Raw genomic sequence first — 11,911 nt, forward strand, 5'->3', positions numbered from 1 at the left:
TATCATGACACGCCTCCTGGCTTCCTGATTGGCTAGGAAGCTGGCGACACTTGTTGCTAGGTAGCGTGGCTTCCTGACCAATCAGAAAATTGGGACACTAGGCATGATGTGCCGTTCATCTTCATGATTTGTTAGGAAGCCTGGTTGCTTACCAACAAGTAAAACTGGCTTCCTAGCCAATTAAGGAAGCCGGGTGGCATATCATGACCCGCCTCCCAGCTTCCTAATTGTCTAGGAAGCCAGCTTCACTTGTTTCTAGGCAGCCTGGCTTCCTGACAGAGTTCTTCTTTAATTACATTTTATTAACCCTTGCAGTGGGGCTACCCCCGCACTGCAAGAGTTAACTGCTCATTTTTGCCTAGGGTCAACAACAAAAACATGATACTCACCTAAATCTAATTTTAAACAGTGCACCTAAAAAAAAAATGGAGTTTATTTTTCAAATGGTAATGTGTGTCTGTGTGTACTAGTCACTAAGAGTTCCTGTACCCCTGTATGTTTTGTCCTCTAAGCAAAATATCTAAACAACAGGTCTTGAATGATTCAATACTCTCTGCTGATACCACTGCTTGTGGAATGGAGTTCCACAACTTTACAGCTCTAACAGAAAAGAATCCCTTTGCATTTTGTGGTTTAAACCTTTTTTTCTAATTTCAGGTAGTGGCCTCTTGTCTTCTTTAGTGAGTTTACAATAAAAAGTTTATTACTGATATTACCATCACCATTAAACAATTTGTACATTACAATCTGCCCCTCCCCTCCTTAGTCGCCTCATTTCCAGAGTGAAAAAGTTAAAATTTTGCAATCTTTCCTCATAGTTATCCAGCCCCTTTATCAGTTTTGTTGCCCTTCTTTGGACTCTCTCCAGTTCAGGGACATCCTTTCTGTTGATTTGCAACTGAAATTGAACCGCATACCCATGAACCAGTGTTTTGTAAAGTGGCAAAATTGTTGCTTCATCTCGAGTATACATTCCCTTTTTCTGCATGATAGTACTCCCATTAACGTGTAATCTGCATGACTATTTTTAACACCAAAATACATAACTTTACATCTATCAACATTAAACCTCCTCTGCCATGTAGTTGCCGACTCCCCTATTTTATGTAGGTCCTCCTTTAATGTTGCTATGTCTAATATCCAGTTTATTACCCTGGCAATTGGCGTATCATCAGCAAACACAAAAACATGGCTATTAACACTTCCCCCAATTTCATTAATAAACAGTTTAAACAGTATTGGTCCTAGCACAGAACCCTGTGGCATGCCACCCCTGACCTTAGACCAATTAGAAAATGAGCCATTTATCGATACTCTCTGGACATGTTCCTGTAGTCAGTTCTCTATCCATGTGCACACCTTTTCATCAATGCCCATAGATTGCAACTTGTGTAATATGCTTTTTTGCAGTACCTTATCAAATGCTTTTGCAAAATCTAGGTACACTCTGTCCACTGGCTTTCTTCCATCTAGGTTGCTACTTACCTCCTCATAGAATGTTAGTAGGTTTCCTAAATCCAAGTTGGTGGTCACTTATGATAACATTACCACAAATAAAATCTTGTAGATAGCCTTTTATCATTCCCTCAAACAATTTGAATGCTATTGATGTTAAACTGACCGGTCTATAGTTCCCAGATAGGCATCTTAAGCCTTTTTTGAATATTGGTACTACCAACGCTTTATGCCAATCAGTTGGTACCCTTCCAGTCAGCATGGAGTCTCTGACAATTAGGAACAAGGGTCCCGCTTCACTTGGCTGAGCTCCTTAAGTACCCTTGGGTGCATGTTATCAGGTCCTAGGGATTTATTCACATCAGGCTTTTCTAGTCTTGTTCGAACCCCGACTACCATCAACCACTGCAGTTTATTATGAACAAAGCTGCATTGCATTTTCCATCATCTAACATATTTCCATTGCTTTAGGTTGGTTATGGAGGTGATATGTCAATATATCCATCTTTTCTGGACTGTAGAAACATTGCACTAGATATACATTCTCTTTGCTCAATTGCATTTTCCATCATCTAACATACTTCCATTGCTTTTAGGTTAGCTATGGAGTTCAGGATTCATATTTAGGCAATACCTCCATATATTCATCTTTATTCCGGACTGTCCCAACTGAACAAAGCCAGTATGATGGTTTTGTACAGCTCCTTAAATGTTTTGGGTGGACATGGGTTGGAATCATTACCACCGATGATGAAAATAACCTACGAGGGAGTAATGACATTAAAAACATACTCATTAGAAATGGAGTCTGTATCGCCTACTTTCAAATCATAGCAAGCAGACCTTTCAACAGCAGATTCCCAGCAATGGATGCTGTAAAATACTCATCTGCAAATGTTGTACTTGCTTTCTTGACTGGCATGGATCTTACTAACTTCATGTACAGTCTTCAGGAGTTTTCCACACCCGGAAAAGTGTGGCTTATACCATCCACAGTGTCCATTGCCGCCACCGACTCCTATTTAACCTCATTTAATGGTTCACTCGCGTTTGCTATTCACAAAGGAGAAATTCCAGGATTAAAGGAATTCATCTATAGTGCTAACCCCCTCACCTTCCCAGATGACATATTCACTGCCGCAGTGTGGCGAGATGCCTTTTGTTGTTTACCCATAAATGAGACCACATTTAGAGACAAACTGGGATATGCAAAGAATTGCACTGGAAAAGAAACAATGACATCATATGAATCTATTTTTGATGTCAACAACTTTAGGTTAACTTATGCTATTTACAGAGCTACTTATGCAATGGCCTATGCAATAAATGACTGGGTGTACTCAAGAAAAAATGAACAGACTGATCCAAAATCATATCTCGGATCAGCTTTTCAATCATCTAAGGTAAAATACATAGCTTGTACATTATTTATGTGATAAGTAAGACACAGTTTTCATTGGCTGCCAATCAGGAACCATCATGCATTGCTTTAATAGCTATAGGCTTGTGACACCTGCTTAAGCAACAAGAACTTAAAGAAGGATTAGTTGCATGATAATATTTATGAAGCCTAATTTCCTATTTCTCCTATTTTCTTTTTTTTTTAGCAATTTGCAAACTCAGTATGTGTGTCTACCATATTAAGTTGTTTAGATGTACAAGCAGTTGTGCTCTATTGAGAATGTGTGTTTAGGTGCCCAGTGGCATAACCAGAGTTATGGGCGCCCGGGGCAGACATTTTTTTTTCGCCCCCCCCATCTTCCGTGGACCCTGGTTGTGGGCGGGTGTGCCCCTCGTCATACAGCACACAGAGACACCCCCCGACATGCAGCACAGAGTAAAGAAACAACGTGTGTATTGAGAGCGCTACTACTGTTAGTATAGAATTGTTGAAAAACTCACATTTGAGAAGTCCTTGGAAATTCTCTGGGGGCGATTGGATGGAGTCCTTAGGGAAGTACGATCAGGTGGAATACAGTAGTATAGACGGCTGACATTTTTTTTTTTGTACGAACAGTCGCTGTGACGGGGGAGCAGCTCTCTAACAGCAGGACTCAGCTGGCCGGGCTGAGCCGTTGCGGCCAGAAGTGCTCTGCAGAAGGATACTGTATGACAAGTGCTGTCAGCGGTCGTCTCTCAGTCGGAGGGCTTAGGAGACGTAACGGTGAGGGCATTGGGAGTGTACTCTCCGAGTGACACAGTGAGGGGATGTAGAGCAGTTGGCGGTGATGTGTAAGGGGTAGATCGCTACGCGTTTCGAGGCGAAGCCTCTTTGTCAAGCTCAGGTGAAGAACCGAATTGCGGGAAACTCACGATTTTTTAAAAAGACAGCTGGGCGGAGACAGCATCAATCGCGCTGTCCTGATAGGTGGAGTGGTATAGTGGGGCGGACGAGTAAAAGTGCACACCCCATGAGCATAACGGGCAGCACTTGGCTTGTTACCTGCAGTTGACATCTCACATTCGTTCTGTCATGCAGGATGCACCGGGCTAAAGGATTCATCTATAGTACCTGACGAATACAAGGACAGGGACTTGTTGTGTAAAAGGAAATACGAACTTTAAAAGGTTTATTTAAGACAGATGGGACCTCAATCATTATTGCTGTCCATTTTTATTTAAATACTATTTGGAAATAAAAATGGATAAAAAATTAAAATAGAATGCAGCTGTTATTGATGCATTCAATATCAGGTGTGATTAAAAACCTCCCCCATGAAAAAGAAGGATGAGGGGAAAAAGGTTTAAAAACAACTGGATTAGAGATATGCCAACATCTGAAAGGTAGCGGCCAACCGATATGTGTTGTATTACTTTATAGAATGGTGTGAATTTCTATCTCCTCATTGAGACCTATTGGGACCAGAGTATTCAATTTGTATATCCAATAGGTCTCTCTTCTACAGAGAAGATGAAACCGTTCGGAAGGGGATAATTGATTTGAAATATGTTCGATGGCGAACACTTGAAGATTTTGGGCGTTTTTGTTATGTTTAAAAGTAAAATGACGAGGTACACTGTGTTCGGTGTCACCTTTTTCTATCAGGCGTCTATTATCACCAATTCTCGCCCTTAGGGGTCTTATTGTACGGCCAACATATATCAGCCCGCAGGGACACTTAAGTCCATAGACCACATGGTCGTGTGAGCACGTTATGAATTGTTTGATAATATAGGAATTTTGAAGATGGTCGTGAAACTTTGTTTGACCATGGTGAATGAACTGGCATGTCAAACATCTGGGTTTTTTGCACTGGAATATTCCAGTTCTTTTGTCAAATAAGAAATGTTTTGGGCGGGCTTCTGGGCCTTGGAAGGATCGACTCAGGCCTATCATGTTTTTTACGTTCCTGGACTTCCTAAAATTGATAGACGGATTGGGCGGTAGATGGGGACCCAATTTCGGGTCTTTTTGTAAAATATGCCAATGTTTGCATATGACTTTCTGTATGGCTGTGAACCCATTGTTAAAGGTGGTGATGAATCGTATTTTCTTGTCCTCCCTAGCAATGTGGTCATGTGTTGAGTCCAGAGGTTGGTCTGTTTTTGAGTGGCCGGAAAGAGCCTCCATGATAAGTTCCTCTTGGTATTCTTTTTCCCTAAAGTTATTGATGAGAAGTTGACTGGATGTGACATAATCTGTATTCTGAGTGCAATTTCTCCTGAGTCTACAGAATTGGCCCTTAGGGATATTACTCTTCCACCTCGATTGGTGACAGCTCTTATAATGAAGGTATGAATTACCTCCGGTTGGTTTTACGTGGTTGCTTGTAATGATATCCTGGTTCTTAAAGGACAATTCAAGGTCCAAAAACACCAATTTGGTGTCGTTGGCCTCAAAAGTAAACGATAACCCAAATTGGTTGTCATTACAATGAGCAAGGAACTCACGCACGCTATTGGTAGGACCATCCCAAATAATCAGAATCATTTATTGTACCTGCCGTAGAAGACCAACCGTTTAGAAAATGGGTTGTTGCTCCAAATGTGGAGTTCCCCATGGTCAATGTGGAGTGGCCCATGGTCAAATTGGCATAGCTTGGGGCAAAATTTGCCCCCATAGCTGTCCCTTGAGTCTGTAAATAGAACTTGCCCAGAAAGGAGAAATAGTTATGTGTGAGGGCGAACTCTGTACAATTCAAAATGAACTGTGCTTGGCTATGGCGGATGGAGGATTTGGTAAGAAAATAAAGCAAGGCGTTTAGACCCACTTGGTGGGGAATGGATGTATACAGAGAGGTGACATCTAACGGTATCCAACTATAGGACGAGTCCCATTTGTAGGATGATAAGGCCTGAATAAGGTGTCTGAAATCTTTGATAAAAGAAGGAAGGGATGCCACTATAGGTTGGAGGAAATGGTCTATGTAGACAGAGAGGCCACTGGTCAAGCTATTAGTGCTGGCGATGATTGGGTGCCCTGGAGGATTATTTATATCTTTATGTACTTTCGGGAGGTGATAAAAATAAGGGGTACTGGGAAATTTTGGATTCAGAAAGGTTCTATCTTTTTTATTGATAATGGCTTTTTGGGATGCTGTAGTGATCCCCCTTATTCACCCCCCACACATAAAATAATACACTCCCCCTTATTAAAGTGACATTAAAGGCAAAAATAATTAAAGGCATTAAAGGCAAAAATAAATGTTAGCACTTACCTTAACCAGTTGACATCCGGGGTGTTAAACCCCCTTCCCATCCAGGCCATTTTTCAGTATTCAGTGCTGCGGTACTTTGACTGACATTTATTCCGTCATGCAGCGCTGTACTGAAATGAATTTTATACCCTTTTTTGGGGACAGATAGAGCTTTCTTTTGGTGGTATTTAATCACCACTGGGGTTTTTATTTTTTAATATATTAAGGAAAAACTACAGATTTTTTTTAAAAAAAAAACAGTTCCCCCTATATTAAATTCTAAAACATTTATTATTACCACATTTTTTGGTAAAATATAAAAGACGGGGTCACGTCGGGTAAAGAGACACCAAACATGTCAAGCCTTAAAATTGCACATGCGCGCGAAACCTCAAAAAAACTACATTACCCAAAATTGGCCATAGGCGACGCATTAAAAGCTTTTACCGCTCATCAGTTTAGTGTTATCAGTGATTGATGGCCCTAAAATGATTGCTCTCACTGCGACGTTCGCAACGATACGTAACATGTGTAGCGCAATTGTCATTTTCAATATTTATACATCTGTTTCATTAAAATATTATCTGGTGATCCTGCAATTAAGGTCTTTCGTGGGGCACATGACAACACTCTGCACATGTCTTTCAATTGTGCTCCCAAATTGCCTCATGGGCATCCACTAGAGACTGCAACTATCTCTCCACAAGTGTTTGTACTTGAATCACATTGTCCTCCACTGGATGTTTACATGCTTTGTCTCATCCTGTTACTTTCCCAGCTCAATAAATATCTTAAGAATGTTAATTTTGAAACATCATCGGGGGATAATTTTCATTTTGAGAACAGAGGAACTGCAGGAGAATATGACATAATGAACTGGTACGTCACTCCCAATAAAACAACACAATTTATACAGATTGGAAGCTACATCAGTTTTGCACCTCCAGGAAAGCAACTTGTTGTCGATGAAAAGCTCATCCAATGGCATCCTATATTCAAAGAGGTAAACACCATTACAATTTTTATAACTGCGTAGTGTGACCACCCCTTTGTCACAGCTAGGGATAAGGTTCGGATTTGCCCAATCATGAACTCATGGACGATCTGTGGAGTTCTAATTTTTCATTTGAAAAAAAAATAGTTGCCATTAGTACAGTTCTCCCATGAAAGTGCCCTGCTTCCCATGCTGTTTTGGACAATAGATTACCTATTAGCTACCTATTAGCTCTACAGATGTGCAGAATTGACTAGGATTCGGGATTTACCCAACCATAAACTCACGGAAGATTACTGGAGTTCGAATTTCGTAAGACATTGGCACAGTTTCCCCATTGTAACAATCGTATCTCCTCACGGCCGGGACCGGGATCTGTCCGCGCTACTGCGCAGGCTCGCCGCGAGGCTCCACCCACTCTCGGACGGGGTCCATCGCCTTTACTGCGCGCCTCGGGACTCCGCCCACTCACTCGAGCCGTCGGCATAAAGCCGCGGTGCGCTGATTGATCGGCGTCCCACTATTGTTGAAGCAGGACGCTGATCAATCCAGGCTACACTACAGGAACCAACCCACTGGAGGAAAGAGCTCACCTTACCTTCTCTCACTATTTGATTCTATTGATTCTAAATGAACTGCTCATTGACCAATGCAACCTATTGAACTGCCTAATGCTTCCAAGTCTTACTAGCAGTGAACTGCATACTGTTTCATTGACCCATTGAACTGCCTTTCTGATTCGGAGTCTGCATAGCAGTGAACTGCATATTGATCCATAGTAATTACTCAACTGCCTATTGTTTTACTGAATCTGCATAGGATAGAGCTGTAGACTTACCTATACTCAAGCATACTGATTCACCTATTGCCTTCTCCATACCTACCTTATTGTTGCTATCTAGGGTGACGTGTTGCTATACGGGGTGTGATGTGAAGCAGCTCCCTCTTCGCCTTATTCACATACTGGGCATCAGAGGTAGAGCTGCAATCTGATACCCGTCCTTCTTGAATAGAAGCCATATCCGCAGCTGCGGTCCATAAAGCTACCACCCCCGGGGCAAGGTATTACACCCATGAAAGTGCCCATGCTACTACAGTAGTTCTACAAATGGGGAGAACTAACTACCAGATTTGCCATGAACATAAATGGAGACCACCAATGAGGTAGAGCACTGGAGGGCTTGATGTGTTTTACGCTGTTGCGCTTAGTTATCAGGCTATCAGAATTCATCCCCCTCCCATGGACTGCAAAGCAATTCACTAAAAAGTTCATATTCGCCAAACTTCAAGCAGATTGAATTTTGATGGACTCATCACCAGTCACAGTTCATTACCATCTGTCTGGCAAAAATGATACTGTAAGGCAGGGTAAGGACACAATTAACTTTATTAAAGTATCCACTGTTAGAAAATATTGCTGACATAGCAGACACATTGTTGTCTAAAGCCCAATCTTGCCAACAATTATAGCTTGATCATTACCCAATAGAAATCGTTTGAATAATGGAGCAACATAAGTGCAGTGTTACATTTTTGCTTTCTGAATGGACTTGCCACAGATCTCACCACCAGAGTTCACAAGGAAAAACCTTGTGGGTTCTTCACACTGTGTGGAAGTCTGATTGTTCAGAGGCTTTGCATGTCATGGTAAATTAGGTGTGTAGCCAATATGTGGATGGTTTTATAAGGCATGGTAAAATGGCGACAGAGCTTAAATCTTTAACTGATAAGGCACTTGTCATACCCAGCAGACTTGTTAATCATATGGAATTCCAGTGCATTTTACTGTTATGTTAGAATAATGGGGAAAATAACTAACAATTCTGTAAACCTGAATACTATAGAATATAAATTATAGACCTCATGAAATCTGAACTCCAGATAGATACAAAAGGCACAAATTAATGCAGTTCTGTATTCATTAATACAGTTTTAAATGTATGTTTTCTAAATGTAAGCAGTGTTCATACCCAAATTTGATCTGGTATTAGCTTCTGAAATCCCTATGCTTCACTTCTACTATGATCTCCGCTGCGTACAGAGTAGCAGAGATCCAGATGAAAAGCTGCAGGCTGTGCTCTGTGCGTGGCCAAGCAGTGGAGGATCGGTACATATCACTGACACGTACTGATTCTCTGTGTGCAGAGCTAACACTGGAGCGATCATCTGATCACTCCAGTGTTTGTAAATAACTGGGGACACATAGTACTATACACTGAGTGGCCAGATTATTATGACCACCTGACGTTTGTAGGCAAATTAGCTATAATTAGCTATAATTTTGCGCTGAAGTTGCTAGAGGGCCAGACCATTATAAATAGGGAAGCAGGTTGTTTACCACGACAGTAGAAGTGATTTTTTTCTGAAGATATGGGTAAACAACGCGATTTAACAGCCTTTGAATGTGGGATGATTGTTGGTCAGCGTGGCCAATGGGAAGTGCCATTTAGCCCAGTTAAATACGGTTTTGATTAAAACTATTTTTGTGTATCGGGACAAGTAGATTGTCATGAGGGACAAGTAGATTGGGCCCCCGCTTTAGCCCTTGGGCAAGTATTTTTTTTAAATTTCCACACCCCTGCAGATACAACTACTGATAAAATATCTCTTTATCAACACAGTAAAGACACAGGCTGGACTATTACTATATAAAGGAACATTCACAATCACAGAGAAGGCTAATATCTCCTAAACCCTTCACAACCCCACCATGACCATTTACAGATGTATTGAAGTAGGTGGGTTATACTAAACTCAATGATGGTGTAGCATGTCGACTTTACTTGTTTCTAAGACCGTTTTGTTCTGCTTCTTCTGGAGCTGCAGTAAGCTTGTGTATTTCTAACAATATATGTGTGAGTATTCACAGTTCGAACCCAGCTCTATAATGGATAGGAGGGGACTTAAAAAGTGGGGTATATATCAGTAGCCGGTGAGCTTCAACTTGTGTCATTAAAAAGATTTAGGGGGTGTTCATGAAGGGGCCAAAGGATCCAGGCGTAGCTTCAGGTGATTCTTCGGCCGCCTGAGCCCTTCGGTTTAACTGAAGGGCTGCTGTATGGGCTCTTCACTATAGCCCGTACAGCAGCCAAAGGCGGCTGAGCGGCTCAGCCAAACGGCTCAGCCGAGCCGAAGGCATATGCTTCAGCTCGGCTGAGCCGAAGTGACAACTGAAGCGGGACGAACGACCTGCCTCTCTTCGGCCGCCGTTCGCACCCCGCAAATGACAGCTTGGCGGAGCCAGCCGTGATGTCACGACTGGCTCCGCCCAGTTGTAATGACAGATCAGCATCCCCAAATGGCCTGGGGACGTTGATCTGTCATTAAACAATAACAACTGGGCAGAGCCTGCCGTGACGTCACAGCCGGTTCCACCCAGTTGTTATTCATTGGCTGGGACCTGCTAGAAGACTCTAGCAGGTGATGAGCAATAAAAAACAGTTGAGCGGAGCTAGCTGTCACCACTAGCTCCATCCAATTGTGTTTTCATTTTTTTTTAATCTTCCCATTTTTTAACAAATTTAAAATCATTTTTGCTCGGTACCACAGAGGTACAGAGCAGAATAGCCGTGCCAAATGCCGCTCGGCTATTCACTCACTACCGTTCGGCCCCATGTTGGATCAGCTGAGTTGAAGTCCTTCTGCCCTTCGACTCAGCCGAACATGCAAAGCATGTTCGACTGAGCGAAGGCAGTCGATGCACGGCTGATTTTAGCTGATGTACGGCTGAAATCAGCTGTACTGAGGCGGAGTGAACAGCCGAACGTCGTTCGGCTCTGTTCCCTTCGGCTCGGTTATTCACTCGGCTGTCGTTTGGCAGCTTAGTGAATAACACTGTTAAGATTATCTTAGATGTTACTGTGATTAACCCCTTCATGACTGAGGCCCTTTTTTCATTTTTTGCACCCATGTTATATTCCACATTTTAGGCCTGAAAATGACTTAAAACCCCCCAGCATTATATATTTTCTGAATGCCAATACCCTATAGAATAAAATGGTGGTAGTTGCAAATTTTTATGTTGCGCAATATTAGCGCAACTCCTTATTAAACCCCAACATTTAGTGAAAAATTTAATTTAATGCCCCAAAACACAACAAAATACCAATTTTTTTAAATGACATATAAAAGATGAGGTTACAACAAGTAAACGACCCAACATGCATAGGTTACAAATTGCGTGCGTCCATGAAACGGCGAAAAACTGCAGTACCCCAAAAAGTCAATAGAAGACGCTTTAAAAGCCCCCACAGGTCATCAATTTAGAGATACCCCAAAATACTGGCCCTAGAATTATTGCTCTCACTCCGGCGTGCGCGGCGATACCCAACATGTGTAGCGCGTTCGTCGTTTTCATTCATAGGCGCACCCGACAGTTTTTTTTACTTTACTTTGACTGCTATCACATAGAGGGGCTTACAAGCCCCCCCATGTGATAGCAGATGGTCGTGACAGGTACTCTTAAGTTATCTAGTGGACAACCAAACTTCCACATAATTAACCAAACAGACATTTGCATCCAATGTCTGCAGTATACAAGGAAGAATCTGGCGTGAACATTGACTGCTGGGAACAATGTCTCTGACTGAAAGAGCAGAGTGTAGAAGAATATACCGTATATACTCGAGTATAAGCCGAGATTTTCAGCCCATTTTTTTGGGTGAAAAGTGCCCCCCTCGGCTTATACTCGAGTCAGCGCCATGTGTCATCTTACTTACCTCGCCGAGCGTCGCGTCACTGCTGCTTCGGTGTGCGGCGCTCCGAGCGGGGTCATCTGGCAGTCTCCGGGTCCTAATTTAGGTGGCCGGAGACTGCCAGATGACCC

At 42.3% G+C, this 11,911-nt stretch overlaps 1 protein-coding gene across 1 annotated transcript in view; it reads left to right on the forward strand.

Annotated features, from left to right (window-relative positions):
- LOC108789528 (vomeronasal type-2 receptor 26-like) overlaps window positions 1–11,911 on the forward strand; it is a 20,153-nt gene that overhangs the window by 670 nt on the left and 7,572 nt on the right. Inside the window, exons 2-5 of the mRNA XM_018559567.1 lie at window positions 2,052–2,616; window positions 3,473–3,619; window positions 5,061–5,188; window positions 6,871–7,095. Of these exons, the coding sequence (XP_018415069.1) occupies window positions 2,052–2,616; window positions 3,473–3,619; window positions 5,061–5,188; window positions 6,871–7,095 (1,065 nt within the window). The remainder of the gene's footprint in view (window positions 1–2,051; window positions 2,617–3,472; window positions 3,620–5,060; window positions 5,189–6,870; window positions 7,096–11,911) is intronic.

This window comes from Nanorana parkeri, unplaced genomic scaffold (genome assembly GCF_000935625.1).
Source record: "Nanorana parkeri isolate BGI_ZX_2015 unplaced genomic scaffold, ASM93562v1 scaffold405, whole genome shotgun sequence".
Classification (NCBI taxonomy): Eukaryota; Metazoa; Chordata; class Amphibia; order Anura; family Dicroglossidae; genus Nanorana; species Nanorana parkeri.